The 22,066-nt window shown below is 41.7% G+C and overlaps 1 protein-coding gene across 4 annotated transcripts in view; it reads right to left on the minus strand.

The window, feature by feature from the left end:
• sptbn4b (spectrin, beta, non-erythrocytic 4b) overlaps positions 1 to 22,066 on the minus strand; it is a 43,825-nt gene that overhangs the window by 3,364 nt on the left and 18,395 nt on the right. For 2 of the 4 annotated variants that reach the window (XM_077540281.1, XM_077540280.1), the window contains exons 24-41: positions 21,638 to 21,728; positions 16,983 to 17,129; positions 10,555 to 10,818; positions 10,261 to 10,485; positions 9,628 to 9,717; positions 8,591 to 8,869; positions 8,302 to 8,432; positions 7,001 to 7,205; positions 6,638 to 6,883; positions 5,179 to 5,313; positions 4,840 to 5,084; positions 4,088 to 4,226; positions 3,795 to 3,879; positions 3,324 to 3,520; positions 1,979 to 2,305; positions 1,398 to 1,903; positions 1,077 to 1,137; positions 516 to 772 (exon numbers count right to left, since the gene is read on the minus strand). In XM_077540281.1, coding sequence (XP_077396407.1) covers positions 516 to 772; positions 1,077 to 1,137; positions 1,398 to 1,903; positions 1,979 to 2,305; positions 3,324 to 3,520; positions 3,795 to 3,879; positions 4,088 to 4,226; positions 4,840 to 5,084; positions 5,179 to 5,313; positions 6,638 to 6,883; positions 7,001 to 7,205; positions 8,302 to 8,432; positions 8,591 to 8,869; positions 9,628 to 9,717; positions 10,261 to 10,485; positions 10,555 to 10,818; positions 16,983 to 17,129; positions 21,638 to 21,728 — 3,630 coding nt within the window. Of the gene's footprint in view, positions 1 to 515; positions 773 to 1,076; positions 1,138 to 1,397; positions 1,904 to 1,978; positions 2,306 to 3,323; positions 3,521 to 3,794; positions 3,880 to 4,087; positions 4,227 to 4,839; positions 5,085 to 5,178; positions 5,314 to 6,637; positions 6,884 to 7,000; positions 7,206 to 8,301; positions 8,433 to 8,590; positions 8,870 to 9,627; positions 9,718 to 10,260; positions 10,486 to 10,554; positions 10,819 to 16,982; positions 17,130 to 18,570; positions 19,022 to 21,637; positions 21,729 to 22,066 lie in introns of those variants that run through there. The other 2 variants (XM_077540282.1, XM_077540283.1) reach the window with 2 other exon arrangements.

Below are 22,066 nucleotides of genomic sequence, written 5' to 3' on the forward strand. Positions count from 1 at the left end.
AAAATGACTCAAAACTTTTTGGATCAACTAAAAAGTCTCAAGAGACATTTTTGGATCAATGGAAGAGTCTTTGGTGACTTTTAGGCCAACCAAAACTTTTCTGGACCGACTCAATCTTTAGGGACTTTTTGATCATCTGGAGAATCTTGAGACTTTCTAGAGCATGTCTGTAAAGATTCTTTTAAGTCCTTAGAGACTTTTTGGATCAACTAAAGAGTCTTTGGTGACATTTAGACCAAATAAACCAAATTTAGAGTCTTTAGATACTTGGTGTAGTCAAAGCACGATATAAAAAGCAGCTCATTTTTAGACTGACTGAATATTTTTCAGAAACTGTGGACTGGCTGATGAATTTGAAGAGAATTTTTCAACCAACAGTCTCAAGACTCGATGAACTGTGTGGTGAAGTGTTGGGTAAATTCAATTTCTGGTGGATAAGTTTGGTGTGTAAGACCACCTGATGAACTTCTGTTGTCAGACATGTCCTGCATGGCATCAGGAACCAGAAGACCCACCTGTTGGTGCTCTTCTTCAGGGTCTCGATGTCCAGCTTGCGGAAGAGGAAGCCCTCATGGTGTGCGCTGTGTGTGGGTGGCTGGGGGGCCGCGGGGCCACTCTGGGCTGGAGCCGAGCGGGATCGCCGCGTGGTGTCTCCTGGCTCTTTGGGTCGCGGCCGGCGCCGCGGTTTGGGTCTGTCCCGGGCTCGAGGCCGGTCGGGACGGGAAGACATCTCTGGTAGGCCGTTGGAAAGGCGGGGAACCTCGCCTCGGGCCTTGAGGGCGGCAGTCAGGAAGTCAGGACGATTCAGAGATTAATTAATACACTTAGCTGTGTTGAGAATCATTCACTACATTCACTACTTCCTTAATGGGATCATTTTCAGCCATACATTGAGGGCACCATATAAGTGATAACCTATCCTGATTACACATTTGAACAGCATTACAAAATGAAAAAGTCACCATATCATGGACATGGAGTGGTTCCACAGAACTATTCACTTTTTGGAAAAAATGTACTTAAAGGAACTGTATAAATTAAAAACTATATTAATAATGATATTATAAATTTCCAACCTGTGCTGCTTCTCTCTCCTGGAGCTGTTCCACTATTTCTGCCATGGTGGTTCTCCGCTCTCTGTGGGAAGAAAAGCACACTAAGCAAGATGGCTGCTGTGGTTTTGGCGTAATGATTACAATCCTGAGCCATAGACAAATATCTACAGAAAACTTCCGCTGGCTATAAACATAATCGTGTATGTGTTGTAAAATGATGAGGTGATGATAAATTGATTTGATTGTAGCAATAGCCGTCATTTGAGTGAACCCTAACTACTGAAATGAGTTTGCTTGGTTCCGGAAAAGTGATTTAACAAATAGTAAAAATAAGCATCTCACCCTCCTCCTGAGCGTCTGTCAGAATGCTCCTTCCCAGTGTCGTGCTCGCTGGATTCCTGCCTTTCCAGTCGGTGCCGGTCTCGCTCCCTCCTCCGGCCCTCATGGCTTCCGTGTCCTTCCTGCTCACTGGACGTCTGCCTCTCCAGGGTCCGCCGCTCCCGCCGCTCGGCGTGCTCCCGCCACACCTCTTGAGGAAGCTCGTTCTTACGGGCCTGGATCAGCTGCTCTCCGGACAGCTGACGCTCCAGCCGGGCAGTCTGTGCTTGGACCTGCGGCTCGGGGTTAGTCCTGGAGGGTCTGGGCCCTCCGTGGGGCCGGTCCCGGTTAGGCTCCTGGAGGACCACCTCGGCCATCACGGCCACTTCAGCTTTCCCCGTCATCATCTCCCTGCCTTTCTCCCGTGCCTTCTCCAGCCGACTGGCAACCAGAAGCGGCGTCACCGCGTCGTCCAGGTGCTTGATTTTGGGTTGGCGGAGGTACGGTGACGGCTTGGCGTCCACTTCGACCTGAAGAAAGGTTTTATTGAAAAAATATTCTTGTTAACTGAAAATGAAATGAAATAAACACCAAACTATACTCACCTTGGGCTGAAGGTGAACCACCTTACTGCTGCTTTCTCGCGCTTGATTGGCTGAGACTAACATGGCAGCCGTGGCCACGGACAAGATGGATGAATGGGCGGGATGTCGGGCACCCGAGGGGGAGGGCGTCGGAGTGGCGGGCGAGGGGGAGGGCGGCGTGCTGGCCTCGTTCTGCTCATAGATGGTCTGTCTCATGACGGGGGAGAGGGGCAGGCGGGGGAGGGTGGAAGAGGGCGCCGGAGACGCGTCCTGAGGATCCAGGAAGATTTTACGGCCCAGCAGAGGCGTTGCCGGTTGTTTGCTTTGCTCGGCTTTCAGCTTCTCCACCTGCATAAACAACACAAGCATTCTACTAGGAACACAACAATAAGGCTGCAAACCCAACTTGAGTCCCCTAATCCTTAAAACACAAATCCAAGTTTGAAACCCTATTTTAAAAGCAAAATTTGAAATAGCCACTGGCTTCAAATGAAACCACAATCTCGACTTTGAAGCCCTACCTATGCTTGAAACTCTAATGCTAACTAGGAACCCTACTTTAAAACCCAACGCTGCCTTGAAAGCCTCATTTGAAAACAAACTTGACACCCTAACCCTAATCTTGAAACCCTAATTTGAAATCCCAGTCCTGCCTTGAAACCCAAATTGGAAATGTCGAATTTGACTTCAAATCCTAACCCTTGTTTGAAACCTAAACCTAAACTTGAAAATCTGATTTGAAACGCAACCTAGGTTTGAAACCCGAATTTGAAAACCTAGTATAAACCCAAATTTGAAGCCTTAACCCTGCCGTGAAATCCTAATTTGACAACATAATCCTATTTTGAGATTGTATTTCTGACTTCACATTCAACTTTGAAACCCTAACCCTTATTTCAAACCCACATTTGAAAGCCGAACATTGTTTCAAACCTTAAACGTTTTTTGAAACCCAAACCCAATTTTGAAAAATTACCCCAGGCTTGAAAGCCAAATATTAAACCCCAACCTAGTCATGAAGCCTTAATTTGAAACGATAATGCAAGCCCGAAACCACAATTTTCAACCCTAACTCCGGCTTGAAACAGGTACTAGCAATTGGTGGGCTCCATGGGATACAGATGCAAACAATTCCCAGCACTGCCATATCGTGAACACTGCTGGATTGATCTGGATTTTTTGAAAGGAGATCTCCAATCCATTATATCTGGCAGTACAACCCCAAATGTAACTCTTTTTTTTTTTTTTCTCCCATTGTTTCAATTCAGGTCAGAGTTAGCCAATCGCCTTTTCCCCCCAGAAGTACCCTGTCGTCTTTTGTTTTCAAACATTCTGAAAGGTTCTCGAAAAAGAAGCAGAGTAGTACCGTGGTGAGCCGTCTGAGCGAGCTGAATCGTTCCTCCCAGGTGGCGGCGGCTTTGCGGAAGGCTTCGTGTCTGCGTATGAGCTGCTCCACCTCGTCCACGCTGCCTCCCAGCTCCTTGCTGCTGACCAGGGGCTCCTGCGCCGCCAGCCACGCCTCCGCCACCACCGCCTCCTGAGCGAACTGGTGAACCTCCAGCACTGTATAGATAACATTTGAAGCCATTATACTATACAGTGTTAAATGTCAAGTGTGATCAACAAACAAGTGTGTCTTATACTCTCATTATGCGTAATTTTGCCTCTAGCAATCTGTTGTCCTATTTGGATGCCAATGTTGCAGGAAGTAGTGAAACTATCTTTATTTGTAAGACAGTTATTCCACTAGTGCACTAAATTGTGTTATTAGTGAGGCCAAAGCGCATACATATTGCTCAAACAGCTTTCTAAATGTACTGTACTTGTGCGTGCTCACATTGCTGCAGGGCCTCCCAGTGCTTGTCCCACTTGACAGACAGCTCGTGTTGCTTAGCAACCACCTTGTCCAGCTTCTCCTTGATCTGCACTCAAAAAAAAATCATCAATGTTTTTATTATCACCACTGAAAAAGTCAAGTAAGTAAGTGAGTACAAAATAAGTCAAGGTACTATTTTATAAATATTTTTGTGCCATATTTTGTTTCGGGGTGCTTTTGTATATAAAATTTGACCCTTGACGCAATAAAAGTTGAGAAACACTGTTGTAGTTTATTTAGTATTGTGCTGTGACCTGGTGAGCTGCAGGGTTCCTAGCCGCCAGCAGCATCTTTCCCATGTCGATACATTCAACCACACTCTGACTGCGAGCGTCGACCTCATTCCTCAGACTCTGGTGATAGTTCATCAGAACCTCCACAGACGACACGTCCCTGAACACATCAGAAACACACATCGGTACAGCGTCACATACCACCGCCAGTGTTCCAGACTGCCCTTAAGTGGCATTATGCCCCTAAAATTTCAAACAGCGTCAGTACGTTTTTCATCAGGATCGTTATCAGACTTCTACAGAGCTCGCTGATGAGCTGATCATTTGATTCAGGTGTCTTGGAGGAGGGAAACATGGAAAACATGTAGGACGTCGGCCCTTGTGGATCAGGATTGCCAACCCCTGCTCTAACTGGAACATGGGCTGGAACCTTAATTTGAAATCCTAACACTTGTTTGAAAATTTAAAGGGATGCTTCACTTATTAAGCCAATTATAGCAATAAAAAGTTAATATTTTGTCTATAATTAATTTGATACTTTCATTATTTTTCACGTACAATTAGTACCTTTAAAAACACATTTTGCAACTTGCCTGCGACTGAAAATGACATCACAAGGGCTCAGGTAACCTTAAAACATTATTATGAAACCCTAACCCTCGTTTGAAAACCCAACCCTAGCTTGAAGTTGAAACCCGAAATTGAACCACTGTGTGTTCACATTCAATACAATAGAATTACTATAACGTTATCAAAAGGTGTCACACACAAACCTTGGTTTCTCGCCCGTGCCGATCTGGCAGAGGATGGATTCCATCCACATAATCTGATCGCGGGCCAGGCCCAAGAACCTGAGCTTGTCCGTCTCAGTGGTGATCTGTAGCCGACACTCCTCGCAGGAGGTGAGCAGCTCCTTCCAGCACTGCATGACTTGGTGCTCACGGCACGCGATGGCTTCCGCCTTCTCGCCAGCGTACACGGTCCTCAGCTGGGCCGCGCTTTCCTGCAGTTGACGCACCTGACGGACCGTAATGCCTTTAGAAGACTCTCCCAGGGAAGGAGCAGTCTTCACCTTTTAGATCAGGGGCAGCAAAGTGTTTTAGATGGTGTACCTGAGTGACCAGCAGCTGGATGTCCTGCTCGAATCCGTGCAGCAGCCTCTGCAGCGTGCTGGTGTTGGCCGTGCTGCTCTGACGGACGCGCACCTCCGGTAACCTGCGGTGTTTGTCCTCAATCTGAGACAGAACCTGGAAACCGTGTAAGTACAAACTCCTTCATTTGACCACCAAAAACGTTGAATAATGATTAGTAAAATCACGATGTATGCCACCCTAAGCGTTAAATGATGTCAACTATGTTTTGTTTTTTTAAAGTCAATGGGCAGTGCAACGTCTAAGTGCAGCGCTGCCTGCCTGGTCAATGGGTTGTGAAATCAAAAACACCCACTAACAATGGCCAGCAGATGGCAGCATTGTATGTCTTTTCACTGGGATGCCAGTGTATGAAATTACAATGAAACATGACGGAGTCTAATGAAATCTGATGAAATAGAACGTTTTCAAGGATGATGTGAATGATCAAAGCCTTTGTCACATTAAACCTAATTCATAGAGCATCGCTAAAAAAATATTAGTGTCAAATAGGGATGTAACGATAAGCGCAATATCGTGATATTAAAAGTGCCACATTAGCGTCGTCGTCATGTTCACAATATTTAAATGCAACACATCTGTTAAAATAGTCAGATTGATTTCCATTAGTGCAGTGCTAGCACCCTCTGGTGGGTAGTTTTTTTTAATGCAATTTAATTTTCATTAGGGATGTTTTGACCCTTCTATGTTTAAAATATACGCTAATTGTTAGATAAAGGGGAACGCAATATGCCCGTGAAGCAAGCCATTATGTGGAGGAACTCAATGTGTGCGTGCATTAACAACATAATATAATAATAATAATAATAGCATAATAAACAAAAACATAATAATAATAATAAGATAACATTGATGTAATGTACAAAAGCACAATATTGTGTTGTTTAGTATGAGCTCATTCTTTTTACAATATTGTGACCTTTTTTAAATATCGCCAACCTCCCCACAATATCGTGATAATTATCGTATCGTGAGCTTCATATCGTGATAATATCGTATCGTGATGTTTGGATATCGTTACATCCCCAGTGTCAAAGTCACTGTTGTGGAGAAAATCTTATCTTTTCAATTTTTGTTCACTGTGACTCAAATTACCAATTTTTAAATGGTGAGTACTAAAGTAAGGAATAAGGTAGAAAGATACTTTATTTTTTTCCTAATAAAAGAATGGAATGGGATCTTTCATGTGGTAACCACCTTGTATATGTAGTAAAAGCACACAATATTCTGTTTGCCTTGAAAGATGAGTTAAAATGGTTGAAATCAGCGGGCACTGTGGAGGTTGTTGTTTTTTTTTTGTTTTTTTTTTGATAATGCAAGACAGTAAAAGAGTGAAAAATGCCTTAAGATAACACGATTTTTCAAGATTGTTTACGATTTTTCTACATTTCCTATGAGCTGAGTGGCACAGCGTGTTCACCTCTCGGCAGTCAGCGAAGAACTTGTGCAGCTGGTGCGAGGCGGCCAGCATCTGTGCCCGCGTCTCCATCAACTCCAGAAGTTCGGCCCATGACTCGTTGACGGCGTCCTTCCACTCTGCGATAACGGCGGCCTCAGCATGGCCGTAATCGATAAGCTCGTCCACCATCTGGTTGACAGCCGTCACGCGTTCCTGACCTGCGCTGCCCGTTTCTGATGCAAACTCCGTAAACTTCTCCTGTAGCAACTAAAGAAGATAAATTGACACACTGTCATTATGAACTTTTTTTTACAGTGCCTTTACAGCGTCTTTCTTTTATGCTTCTGATGCAGCTGATGCTGAATCCTCAGCGTGCCAACTTACGCTGACATGCTCAAAGTCCTGTCCAAGTTCAGGCGAGCTGGCCACCACCTCCCTCTGGGCGATCCATTGCTCCAGTTCATCCACCTCTCGGTTCAGCTGGTAGAGCCAGTACTGCTGCTCCAGGCGGCTCTTGCGCTCCTCCACCAGGTCCTTCAGCGACACGTACAAGCGGTCCATTTGCGACTGACGCTTGCTGATCTGCTCACTGTGCCAGAAACAGAATAGATGACATCATGTTGTTTACTTCCAAGTATCAGTGATGTCATCAAAAGTTTTTCTGTAATTGTTCCAAAATGTTTCTTGGGTATCTTCAGGTAAATTAGGAATTTCTACTTGATTCTCCAGCAAGATCAAACAATGTTTAAAGACTATTTCATTGGTCTGAAAACTCTCTAAAGATGCTTCAGTTGGTCAAAAAAGTCTTTAAAGATTTTCCAGTTGGTCTAAGAAATCTTTAAAGATGATTACATTGGACTAAAAAGTCTATAAAGACTACTCAGTTGATATAAAAAGTATTTTAAGTTTATTAGTTGGTCCTAAAAGGAAACTTGAGGTACTATTACATTGGTCTACTCTAAAACATCCCTAAAGAGTCTTTAGTTGATTCTTCACTTGGTTTAAAAAGTATTAGAAGAATCTGTAGTTAATTTTAGATGTTTCAAAAGACTGCTAAAAACTCTTCAGTTGGTCAAAAAAAAAATCTCTAGAGAATCTTGAGTTGGTCTTAAAGTCTTTCAAGATTTTCCAGTTGGTCTAAGAAGTCTTTAAAGATTATTACATTGGTCTGAAAAGTCTACTCAGTTGATCTAAAAAAAAAAGTATTTTAAGTTTATTAGTTGGTCCAAAAGGAATCTTGAGGGACTCAACATCCCTAAAGACTCTTAATTATTTATTTATTTATTTATTTATTTATTTATTTATACGGTATATTCTTCCGTTGGTTTAAAAAGTATTTGAAGAATCTGTAGTTAATTTTTGACATCTCAAAAGACTACTAACAACTCTTCAGTTGGTCAAAAAAAAAAGTCTACAGAGAATCTTGAGTTGATCTAAAAAGTCTGGATAGACTTCTCTGTTTGTTTGAAATTTTTTGAGACTCTTCAGTTGGTCAAAAAAAGTATCTAGAGAATCTCAGATTAGTGTTAGTGTTTGTCTCTAAAGAATGTTCAATTCACAGAGTCTCCATTTGGTCCAAGAAGTCTTTAAAGACTTCAAAAAGTTTCACCCCACTCATCAATTAATCTAAAAAGTCTTTGAAGATTTTCAGAAAGTCTTTAGATTATGTGTGTTTGTTTGCTAACCATTCGGGGTGTCCCATCTCCAGCAGCTGCCGACACTGCTGAGACAGCAGGCCGATGGTCTCAGCGTAGTCCTCGATGGTCTGCTCCAGGACCAGGTGCTTCTTCAGCAGTTGTAAGGTGCTCGGCTCATCCTGAATGGAAGAAGACGAAGATGACGATGGAGGAAGACGTTTTAGGGTAATTCTGAAAATAATTTTCAAGCCTCACTAAATGCGACTGTTGAGCCTTTTGTAAGATTTCCTGATTGTGTCACAGGAGGTGTTGGTTTGCATAGGGATGTCTCTCTCACCTTCCCTTTCTCCTCATTCATCATGTGCAGCTCCTGCTCGCTGAGCCAAGCCTCCACCTCGGCCGTGTCAAAGTAGTACTGCTGCGCCTGGTACATGGCGTCCAGCACCAGCTGCCGGCGTTCGGTTTCGGCCCAGAGCAGGGCCCACAGCTGGGAGAGCTGCTCGTGGCCCGCCCGCACAACGTTGGCATCGGGACTGCGGACCGAGGCGAAGATGGCTGCACGCTCCAGGACCTCCTCCACACGGCTCAGGTGACCCTGGAGCTCCTTCTGGAGGGTCTGCAAGAAAAAAGGAAAAGGACAGATTAGAGTAGAGGTGCGCAAACTTTTAGAGCTTTTGATTAAAAAACAAACAAAAACAAAACAGATTGGCTAGGTTGTGAAAAAAACAAAAACAAAAACAAAAAAAAACATTAAAAAAAAAGTTCAAATGTGTATGCATTATGTAAAAATAGCTTGGTTTAATACAAATAATATACTAACTAATTCTCATTTTTAAATGTATAGTTTATAATTAATTTAATTAGAATTACTGTACTTGAATAAGAATACTTTTATAAAAAAATAACAACACTTTATTTGACTACTTACAATAAATCAATTAACCAATTCTTTAATGAGAGAAATTAATACCAAATATGTTCAAACATAAAATAGTTTTTGAAATTATAAAATAATTTATTTTCATTTTAATGACTGTATTTTCAATAATTTAATTAGAATTAATAAACCAATATTTAATCAAATAAATAATACATTGTTAAATGTATATGTAAATTTTTTCATGATTTTTAAAAAATAATAAATCAATCAAAAATTATTTAATTAGAAATATAAATATTGAATGAATCAAACATAAAACTTTATTTTGGTTTAACCAATTTTCGGGGGGAAAAAAGGCTGAATTAATAAGAAAAAATGATAGACTCTTGATAATATAAATACTTGGTAGGCCCAATGTTGTCCGTCAGCCATATTTTGCCCACCCGTGCATTAGAGGTTGGAGTCCTGCTAAATGGATATTCTGATGGTCCCACCTGGTTCTTCTTCATGAGCTGCTGCACCGACTGCAGTGACGAACCATGTTCCTGACTCGTGGCCAGTGGGAGGCGCTCCTGCACCCACAACTGCAACACCAGACCCAAGTCAGACATTCATGTTCTTACATAAACACACATGAAGCGTCAATAACAGGCTAACTGCTTCGGTCCCAGTTTTGCAAATTCTTCCCCTACACTCATATTGTTCACGTCTCTCAGTCTGCTTGATTTCCAGGCTGAGAGTGTAACAGTGCATGATAGCAGTGTACTATTAAAAAAATAAAAATAAATAAAGCCTAAATGAGAAGCGAGCACAGAGTGAGAGTTTGACAATATGTGACAGCTCTGTGTCACACAAAAGCCTGGAACAGGATTGCAGAGTGATTGAAGTGATAAAAGTATGACAGCAGCTTGGGTCACACAATTCTAAAAAAGCCTTTGAGAAAAAGCGTGGCAGCATTGTATTACATAAAAATCTGGAAAAAAAAAGAGCGATTTTTTGTTACAAAAAAGCCCAAAAAGTCTGAGTAAGAAAGAAGTGAACAATAAGTTAGCCAGAATAGTGGCGAGATGTGACACAACTGGCACCCTCTCGTTTCCTTATTGTCGCACATTGTAGACGGTACTCACCATCTCATCCTCCAGGTCTCGTCCCACTTGGTGCACCTCCTTGGAGGCCAGCAGCAGGCGTCTGCGCTCCTTGAGGGGTTCGATGAGGCGCACCATGCGAGACTCGACCGCTGCCTGCTGCTCGGCCACCGTCTCTTTGGTTCGCGTCTGTTGCGGCACGCCGGCCGCTTGAGCCTGCAGCTCACCAACCTCCTGGTACCACTCCTCCATCTGGCACTCCATGGTCTGACGGCACAGGAATGGAGAAGACCGTGAAGGTAGGCAGGTGCATAAAGGACAAATCCTGGTACCCACCTGCAGTTTCTTCAGCTGCCTGTTGACGGTGGCCAGGTCGTGGCCGCGGTCCACGTAGGCCAGCTGGCTCTCCATCTGCCCCAGCCTCTGGTCCAGGCTGCGGTAGCTCTGAGCCAGCAGGTCGGCCTTGTTGGCCTGGAAGAGCTGCTGGGCCTTGGCCTGCGTGGTGCTCTCCAGGTCCAGCCAGCACTCGCGGATTTCCTCCAATTTCTGACGCACCAGCGGGCTCAGCTCAGGCTTCTCCTGGATCAAGTGCTGACCCTCCTGCCAATGTTACATGTCAACAACACAATATCAGGGTCAGATATTTTTAAGGAAAAATACAAAGACAACACAAACATATGTCACCATGTGCATGAGTAAGTCTGCCTGTGATGGGGAGCTGCAGATGAAAAGGAGAGAGCATGGTAATTGGGGGGAGGGGAGTGCAGATAATGTACCATTTATATTACACGCACACACCTGCTCCCTCCCATCCCCCAACCAAATGTTATTCACTATTTGTCCCCTTGTCACCAGCAGAAAAACGTTGATCTAATCCAAGAAAAAAAATTTTTTTTCAAGAAAACCTTAATTTTCTTTCTTTTTTTCTTTCTTTCTTTTTTTTTTTTTAAGAATTCCTAATCTTACAATAATAATAATAATAAGTAGTAAAATATTTTTTTAGGGGGGAAAAAAGTCATTATTTTAAAGAGATATTTTTTAGAAAAGAAAAATGAAAAACAAACTAGAAAGTGAAAATAAAAATGTCTTATAAATTTGACACACTACAGAGAACAAACAAGCCTGCAAAAATGGAATAATTAAAATAAATGTCTAGTACAGTATAGAAAATAAAGCTTCAAAATTGCAACAACAACAAAAAACAGACTATTGTTACCACTCTGATAAGAGTGAGAGTGAGACTATAGCAATCATAAATACAACTTTAATCAAATTAACCAATGAAAATCTTTGGAAGCTTTGGAATCTGGTTCAACAGAATTGTTATTTGTTTTAAAAAACAAACTTGTGAAACAGGCCTGGACAAAAACTATGGTAGCCTTAAAGGGATACTTCACTTATTTAGCCCATTATAGCAATAAAAAGTTAATATTTTGCCTATAATTAATTTGACACTTTCATTATTTTCCATGTACAATTAGTACCTTTCAAAACACATTTTGCAACTTGCTGTCGACTGAAAATGACATCACAAGGGCTCAGGTCACCAATCACAGCTCACCTGTTTTCTAGGTTTGGTCATGTGACATTTACAAGCTAATCTGTGATTGGTTACCTGAGTCCTTGTGATGTCATTTCCAGTCGACAGCAAGTTGCATAATGTGTTTTTAAAAGGTACTAATTGTACATGAAAAACAATGAAAATATCAAATTTATTATAGGCAAAATATTCATGTTTGACTGCCAAAAATGGCTAAATAAGTATCTCTTTAATATTTTGTTGCATAACCTTTTGAAGCAATTACCGCTATCAAATGACTTTTGCACCTTTCAGCAAGGTGTTTTGATCCACTCTGCATAAACAAACTGCTCCAGTTGTCCCAGGTTTGAAGGGTGTTTTATCCAGACGACATGTTTCTGATTCTTCCACTGTTGTTTGATAGGATTTAGATCAAGGTTCATAGAAGGCCACTGCAGAATACGCCAATGTTTTGCTCTTAGGCATTGTTGGGTGTTTTTTTTTTTTTTTATCTGTGTGTTTTGGATCATTATCCTGTTGCCAAACCAAGCATTCTGACACTGGAAAGCAGATTCCTCTCTAGAATACCTTGATCGTCTTTTTTTGTGACTCAACATGGAGTATGGCCTTTTTTATGATTTATTTTCAACAGTGGTGTCCTTTTTGGTCGTCTCCCATGAATTCCACTTTGACTTAAACAATGACGGATGGTGCGACCTGAGACCTGCGAACTTTGAGTTCACCTTAAATTTATATGGAGGCTGTTCTGTGCTCTTTTGATACCATTTGTATCATCTGCCTTTTCAAATTGTCATCAATTTTCCTCCTGCGGCCACATCCAGGGAGGTTGGTTATGAATAATGTGTGCAACAGCTGCTGCTGCTTGGAAATGGTCTTATAGCTTACTTTTAACATATTAGTCTATAATTTTCTTTCACATCTCCCAAGACAACTCTCCTTCATTTCGCACAGTGACCACTTGTCAACCCTTAAATAGGCCAACTGACTGCTTACAAGTTTGTCCATGTGTGCCCTGGCATTGGCTGGCAACCAGCTCAAGGTGCGCAAGTCAGCTGGGTCAGTCTCCAACTAATGTGGAGAAGTGGAATAGAACATGGACGGATGGACTAGAAATGTTTTATTCTTTTTACAAAATAACCTTTATATCTTATTGATGCATCCAGTGTGATGTTATGGCCGGTTATTTGCCTGAAAAGCAGCAACAATGCAGCATTAAGAGCACTGCGGTGCTGGTAAATTGTTGTTAAAATGTGTCTTGTGAGTGTGGGAGGACAGTGTGGGCCGAAGCAGCGCCACCCCCCCCCCCCCCCCCCCCCCCGCCCTCCCACCACTTTCGCTCACACACATGCACGCGCACACACAGTAGACATGGAATGCAGTGTAAAAAGCCGTTTGACTCACATGGCAGGTGATGTCAAGCCTACACAAAAGAGAGTTGCTTCCTGATGACAAACATACAAATGCTTACTGAACAAAAACAAGAGCTGTCATCTTAGGTTATACCTTGGAGAAAGAGGTAACGTTGTACAGTACAGATGCCGTACAAACATACAATCATTTACTGGAAAACAATGGTAGTGGATTTCTTGCAAGAAAGAGCAAAATGCTAACAAATGTGATAGTCACTGTTGTGGTTGTCGCAATTGTTAACCGGGAAATGCCAAAGAGAAGATGTTTAACAAAAGAGAAACCCAGAAATTCAGCCTACAGGATTTTCTGTCTCACATGGGGAGTGGGTGTGCGTCCACTCTTATACAAGTACTAAACATTGAACCTCTTCATGATCACAAGCTGTTTAATGGGAAACACCACAGGATATCTTTGTAGTGGACTCCTTGCATGAAACACGAGATGTCTTACAGGAACAGACGGAAGGCAGCGAACAAGGTCATCTAACAGACGCTAACACGTACAGATCTGTGTGTGTCAGCGTGACAGACATCTGCTAGCCTCCAAATGTCACTAGCAGCTAGCGTGTCAATATTTACCCCCTGAGTGTGAGGAGTCTGACAGTCATTCATTCCACATCCAACACCAAAGCCACTACTAATACACCACAATGACTACTAATTACTAGTATTACTACAACAGCTAGGACTACTACCACCAACACTACTGCTACAACTACTACTGTGACTACAGTTACTACTACAATTAGCCATGACAACCAGTTATAGTAGTAGAATTGGTGGTCACTTCTACAACTACCCCTGCTATTTTCACTACTACTACGACTACTACTACTACTACTACTACTACTATTACTACTACTACTATTACTACTACTTAGGGATGTAATGATAATGGCGATATCGTGATATTGTGATATTAAACTTCCACAATATTGTCGTCATCATGTTCACAATATTTAAAAGGAACACATCTGTTAAAAGTCAGGTTGATTTCCATTTGTGCAGTTCTAGCACCCTCTAGTGGCTAGTTTGTTAGTGCAATTTAATTTTCATTAGTGATGTTTTGGCCTTCTATGTTTAAAATCTATGCTAATTGTCAGATGAAGGGGGAACTTAATTTGCTTGTGAAGCGATCAATGTGTGCATTAGCAAGTAAGTGCCTCAATATTGTAAATAGAGATTGTAGGTGGTTTATATGCATTGCTGTTATGTGCAAAAGCACAATATTGTGTTTTTTTTTTAGTATGAGCTCTTTTTTTTTTACAATATTGTGATCTTATTTAAATGTCGCCAACCACCCCACAATATCGTGATAATTATCGTATCATGACCTTAATATCGTGATAATATCGTATCGTGATGTTTGGATATCGTTACATCCCTACTACTACTACTACAAAAACAACTACTTCTACAACTACAACCTCCATTGCTGCTACTAGTTACTGTAACCACATATATTCCTGAAACTAACAGCACCCTCTGCTAGTTACTGCGCAATGTGATCCAAGTAAAATGACGATTAGCCCAGCGATTGGCTGGCAACCAGTTCCCTGTACCCCACCTACTGCCCATAGCCAGCTGGGATAAGCTCCAGCACCCCCAGCGATCCTTGTGAGGAGCAAGAGGTTCAGAAAATGGATGGATGGATGGATGGATAAAATGACGATTAGTCAAACTATATTCAACATAACCTAGCTAGTGTGTGCATCCCTACGATCAAAGTGAACAATGGACTCTCAGTGCCTCTCAAGCCTGTCAAGGCATCGCTTGTTAACCACACATGTGCTGCCTTCAAAGTGTCCCTGTGTGCATCCTCAGCGAGGACAAAAATAGTCCACAAGCTCTCAGAGGAGATGCAACCAGGACAGCGAAAAACCTTGAGATCCACTTCAAGACGACAACACTTTAATCAGGACGCCGTTCTTCTCTCTGATTGGAGAGCTGTTCACCAGCAGCGACAATGCTTGACTCTCAAGGGAAGGACAGTATGGTTCCTATTATTTGGCTGTAAATATGATAACGACTTTTGATGTTAAGTCATGGTTGCTGTGCCGGCAATTCTCTCTCTCTGTGCTCCCAGCGGGGGAGTTGGGTTTCAGCCCTGCCCACTCACACACTGCAGAGGAAGCATGATGCGGCGCACAAGTGAGCGAACGCGTGACCTCGTTTTGGTTTTCAGCGAACGCATCGCGGCTGTGAAGTCGCCTGTTTGACTCACACAGCACTAGGCTTCAGCTTTGTACCGAGTGGTTCAAGTGACACTCATGGTGGGAAACACATAGAGCACAAAGGTAATGCTGGCTGAATTCCACCTGATGTACATTAGCATCAGTTAGTCAGTCATCAAAAAGGTATTTGCAGTTTTCAGTTTTATGCCAAAATAGCTCAGGCAGTGCATGATGCTTGCCGCTAGGATGAGCTTTCATGAAGAGTGTGAAGACAATGAAAGCACAATCAGGCAGAAGAATACCAATATAGGCCATCCGAAAGTTACCCCAAAATAGCCATGACTGTGCATGATATGCTGCTTGTAGTTAGGTATGAGGATAGCGTTCTGCTAGGAATATGAAAAATTAGGAGGGATTAATTTTGAGTTACATCAACAAAACAAAGCTTCAAACAAAAACGCAAGAAGAAGATGATGAAAGATTGATTGCATAATTTTACTGGAACACTCTAGACAGTGAATGACATGCTGCCAGAAACAAGGAAATCATGACAGATTGCTAGGATTGATCTTGAACATTTGTGTAGAAGACAACATTGACAACAAAAGCAATAAAGTAAATAAGAGTTTGCAGTATTATGAAAGACTATACATGATATGCTACTAGGAACAAAAAGTTCATCAGGATTGATTTTGAACTGAAATAAGCTGGCAACAAACTTTGCAAAAGAACCAAGACGGCTTGCTGTGTCGTACCAAAAACAGAGGTGTATGATATGCTGCTAGCAATGAAGAAAATGTTGCTATATTAATACATGTTGGAAAGCATTGAAAAAGACCAGGAAGGCACGAAAAGAAGGCGAAAGACTGATTGCAGTATTACGCTGAAGCAACCCAAACTATGCATGAAAAGCATGATAGATCGTCAGGATACACTGACAGTGTTTGCTGCTAGGAAGAAAGCAGAATCTATTGATACATTGAAACGATTCTGAACCAAAATAAGTGTGAAAGACTTTGACAAAAGTGCACGATATACTACAACAAACAAGGAAATCATGACAGATTGTTGGGATTGATTTAGACCTAAAATAAAGGGTGTTAAGTCTACATGACAACAAAAGCACAAGAAGATGAAATGTCATTTGCAGTATTGCCTAAATAGCCGAGACAGTGCATGTTATGCAGCTGGGAACTTAACCAAACCAAAATAAGTTTGGAAAGCGGTGACAAAGACAACAGAAGAAGATTGTTAGCAGTAATATGCCAAAATAACCTTGACAGTGCTTGATATGCTGCTCGCTACAGTGAATGAGTAGATAGATTGCTGGGATTGATTTTGAACTAAAATAAGCGTGAAAGGTAGCAATGACAATGTAGGAGATGAATCATGTAAAACCCTGCAAGTGCATGATATGCTACTTGCTGCAGAGAGTTAGGAAAGTTGGGATAGATTTTGAACTAAAATAAGTGTGAAAGGCAACTACGACAATAAAGAAGCTGAATCATGAGGATAAGCAGTCGGAAAATGAATGGATGGATGAAATCACAGTTCATGGTAATATGTCAATATACAGTGCATGATATGCTGTTTGTTATGAATGAGCATACCAGGGTGTCTTGTCGTGATCGCTTGACTCACCCTCTCGATCTTGTCCAGCCACTCTTTGTTCTGTGCCAGCTCCGCCATGAAGGCCTGGTGCTTGAGCCATTTCTTGTGAAGCTTCTGCGTGTCATCGCGGTTTCCGTCCCTCGCCATCAGCATCTTCTCGCTCACCCAGTCGCCCAGCTGGGGGCAAGGAGAGAGACATTCATGATCAACCAATCAATCAATCAATCAATCAATCAATCAATCAACCTTGTTATCCCGATGCAATGGAGGTATCATAATGCCAATGCTTGAAATTAACCAACAGATGGCGCTATTAAGTTAGACTCAACTAGCTTTTAGCCTAAACAGTCTGAAAAGACAACAAAAAATAATGTACATATAAAAATATTTATATAAACATAACCACAATAAATACATAATAAAGAAATAATAATAATAATAATGATAATAATAATAATAATAATAATAATAATAATAATAATAATAATAATCGTAATAATAATAATAATAATAATAATAATCATCATATGCGCTGCAATTGGCTGGCAACCAGTTTTGGGTGTACCACGCCTACTGCCCGAAGTCAGCTGGGATAGGCTCCAGCATCCCCAAGACCCTTGTGAGGAAAAGCGGCTCAGAAAATGGATGGATGGATAATAATAATAATAATAGACTTAACTAGCTTTCAGCCTAAACAGTCTGAAAACAGACAACAAAAAAATAATGTCCATGTAAAAATATCTACATAATCATAACCACAATAAATACATAAAAAAATAAAATAAATAAAATAAAATATTATAAAAAAAATAAAATAAAAAATAATAATGATAATAGATTGAATTAGTTTACAGACTAAACAGTCTGAAAACAGACAACAAAAAAATTATGTCCATGTAAAAATATCTAAATAATCATAACCACAATAAATACATAAAAAATAAAATAAATAAAATAAAATATAATAATAATAATAATAATAATAATAATAATAGATTGAATTAGCTTACAAACAAATAATAACAAATAATGTCCATATAAAAATATCTATATAATCATAACCTAATTAAATACATAAAGAAATAATAATAATAATAATAATAATAATAATAATAATAATTTTAATAATAACAATAATACAAAACTAAACTAGCTAAACAGTCTGAAAACAGACATCAAAAAATAATTTCCATATAAAAATATCTATATAATCACAATGAATCTATAATAAAGAAATAATAATAGTAATAATAATAATATTAATATTAATAATAATAACACGCACAAAAAAGATATAGATGTGTGTGCTGTATACAGTACATTATGCTCCCAATAATACAAAAACGTAAGAATAAATACAACTGATTATACAAGATTAAATCAAAAAACAAATTGTTACATAACAAAACCAGTTAACCAGATCCAAGTCTTTTTTTTTAAGACTGCTGCTAACAAACGCACACAAGTTCAGAAGACACAAACACAGAAACACACACATCATGTTGCCAAAAGTCACTTTTCACACATATTGGCAAACACACACACCACAGCAGCAGACAGGGTCAAGGTCATTCACACGCACACACAACATGCTTGTATGTAGTCACCAAGTACACACATGTCGAGCGAGCGGGAATCCCTACGTATACACGCACGACACACACACACACACGACAGCATCGTGGTCTCCTGGCAACAACATCCTCGCATCCGCATGCAGCATCGCCTTCAACTCAAACTGGCTTTTACCGGCAACGCTCCTTAGCGGGAACGGCCCAAGGAGGACGAAGCGGAGGAGGAGGAAGAGGAAGAGGAGGGGGGGCGGGGGTCCGTCGTCGGGGTCCGCATCCGAGCACGTGCGCGAGAGAAAAAGGAGGAAAAAAAAACCTTGTCCGCCTCATCCCCCTCCTTTTTCCAAAACAATAAAATGGCAGACGGCCCGAGATGACGCGCTGGCGCCTCCCACCTTCATTGAGGGAGGAGGTGGGAAGCAAAGGGAGGAGGGAGGAGAGCTTACCGGACACAGCTGATGATGGAGGGGGTTCAATGTATGTGTATGTGTTTTCTTTGAAAGGGTCTCTCTCTCTCTCTCTCTCTCTCTCTCTCTCTCTCTCTCTCTCTCTCACTTATACACACTTCACCCCCACCTCTGCAGTTGGCCACTGCAGTTGCATCGCCTGAGGGGGAATCGAACAACGGCTTCCTCAACGAGCCAACGTGCTGATCATTAGCACACAGCGGAGAGAGCAGGGAGGCATTCTGGATATTTTTTTGTTTTCTTTAGAAACTGCATTCCTAATTAGAAATTGTCCAGGCTTTAATTTCTTGGTACTTGTAGTTCCTAGAACTAAATAATTAAAGCCTCTTTTCCATTTTACCGTTTGTTTTGTGAAATCTATGGCAGAACACAGTGCGAGTGATCACTAGATGTGTAAGGAATGCTCTCTGCCCTTACGGACTGTTTGCCATTTCACTTTGCTCTGACGCTAGCACAAGCGGGAGAGGTGAGCATAGGTTGCATTCAACCCTCCAGTGCGGATTAATTCCGGTTTTACCATTTGATACAATGACAAGGGAGTGAAAACTATTGACAAACATTTGACTGTTCATAAACATTGCTTGAAACATGTCCCATCCGTTTCTGATATTATTTAGTTGCTTGCTGGACACACGACTGTCGAGTGACTCAAAAAGGTAACAATCCAAATTTAAGTGTCTGAGAGTGCTTTTGAACACACCTCCAATCCCACTTATGACAAAAAATAACTCATTGCTGTTGTGTTTCAGTTTTGTTTATTTGGGTTTTGTTTTATTTTGGTGAGAGTGTTTGTTGTCTGGTGTGCTTAGGTGTTTCCCCTGCCTCGCTTATGTCTGAGTAGGTCCACCTGTGTGTGTTGCTAATTGGTTCCCTCTGCCCGCTGTGTTTTCGAGCTGTCTATCGTTAGTGGCTTGTGTTGGTATTTAGGGAGTGGTGTTTGGTTCACGCGGTGTGGGAGCATTACCTTACCTTTTCTTGTCCTGTCCTGTCCTGCCCTGCCCTGCCCTGCCCTGCCCTGCCCTGCCCTGTCCTGTCCTGTCCTGTCCTGTCCTGTCCTGTCCTGTCCTGTCCTGTCCTGTCCTGTCCTGTCCTGCCCTGCCCTGTCCTGTCCTGTCCTGTCCTGTCCTGTCCTGTCCTGTCCGGCCCGGCCCTGTACTGCTCTGTCCTGCCCTGACCTGCCCTGACCTGCCCTGTCCTGCCCTGTCCTGCCCTGCCCTGTCTAGTGAAGGGTGCTAAGCTGAGTGGTAGTTTTGCTATATCTAGTGAAGTTTCGTTACGTCTAGTTAAGTTTATTTATGTCTGGTCAAGTTTTGTTTCGTCTAGTCAAGTTTCGTTACGTCCAGTTGAGTTTATCTAAGTTTGGTCTAGTTTCCTTAAGTCTGGTATAGTTTCTCTTCAAGCCACCACGTCTCCTCAAGTTTCCACGTCTCCTCAAGTTTCCACATCTCCTCCAGTCTCCACGTCTTCACGTCTCCTCAAGTCTCCACATCTCTACATCTCCTCGAGTCTTCACGTCTCCTCAAGTTTCCACACCTACTCAAGGTTCCACATCTCCTCAGGTCTCCACGTCTCCTCAAGCCTCCACATCTCCTCAACTCTGTACATCTCCTCAAGTCACCACGTCACCTCAGTCTCCTCAAGTCTCCACATCTACTCCAGTCACTTCGTCTTCTCCAGTCCCCTCATCAACTCTAGTCATCTCCATATTATGCCAAGTCTTTTCCTTGTCAACCCAAGTCACGTCATGCCACGTCAGTCCACGTTCCATCCAGTCCTTGATGCAGTAAATAAAGCTCCATATATTGCCTTCCCGTTTGTCTTCCTGTCATGTTTCTCCGCCTTTGGTGTCCATTTCCCCACCATCCACCACATCCTCGCACCGCATCATAACAATTGCTAACACAAGTTGAAGATGTGTGGAGTTCGAATATGTTTCAATGTGGTTCTAATCTATTGAATTAAGAAAAGAAAATTCCTTCTCTCATCACATTTCTTGTATTTTCCTGAAATGCTTGTCTTTCACATACACTCTACCATACTGTACAGTATAATTAGAGAGAGTGAGGTCCAGTGCTTTTCATGTAGTAAATTAATGATGAGAAGCCACACTCATGAATAATGAAGCAGAACCAAAGACAAAGTTGCACAAACTGAACCAGCTTTGAGTACAGAAATGGAAGCTGCCCCAAATTTACAGACCATGCGTGCTTTTGAAATCCGAAGTGTGCATTCTTTTTCATCCTGCAGATCAGCTGAAAAGCCAAGCAAATCAAAACGCATCACCAAATTTAAAAAAAAAAAAATCATATGACATGAAAGAAACTGTGAGAACATGACTTTGGAATATTCTGGAACTGACATGCTGACTTGGGATATTCTGTGAATGGTGCAGTGCATTTAAATCTAACTTCAAATTGGATCATGTATGACTGGTTGATGCATTGTGATCAGATGCTTTGAATTTGGATCTGATCTGCTAGTTTGGTCATAATTGTTGAAATAATAACATGGCTTGTGGTGACACATTTCGACACATTTGGATTTTTGGCCATGTGAACAAAACCTACATTGTTTACAAACCAACTGACCAAATGGGAGCGAGAAAGAAGGTTCAAAAGGAAACAATTATGATCTTTGATGCGCTCACCTCGTGACAGTCCTGGAGGAACCTTTGGAGAGCCCACTGGTCGTTGAGTTTTTCCAACCACTGCTGGGCCTGCTCCCGGTTCTGGTTACCCCTGCATGCAATAAGCACATCGGTTAAACACACTTTCCGTAGTTCTTTCTGTCATGGTTTGGGTTGTTTTTTTTTTGTTTTTTTCCGGGCTTGCTTTTGTTATGGATCAGGTTTGGTTTGTGTTTTGATTGTTTTTCCTCATTTTTCCTTGAGTCAGTCATGTTCTGTTTTTTTGAGTTGTTGTCCTTGTGTCATCCCCTCGTCTTAGTCTAATATTGTTTTGTCCACTTCTGTTGCCTGCCCTTCCTCTTGTATCTACCAATCAGCTTCCCCTGCCACCTGTGTCTTGCCCAGCTTTGTCTAATCATTGTCAATTAGTGTGTGTATTTAGTTCCTTGT

Source organism: Festucalex cinctus, chromosome 13, assembly GCF_051991245.1.
Source record: "Festucalex cinctus isolate MCC-2025b chromosome 13, RoL_Fcin_1.0, whole genome shotgun sequence".
In the NCBI taxonomy this organism is placed as follows: Eukaryota; Metazoa; Chordata; class Actinopteri; order Syngnathiformes; family Syngnathidae; genus Festucalex; species Festucalex cinctus.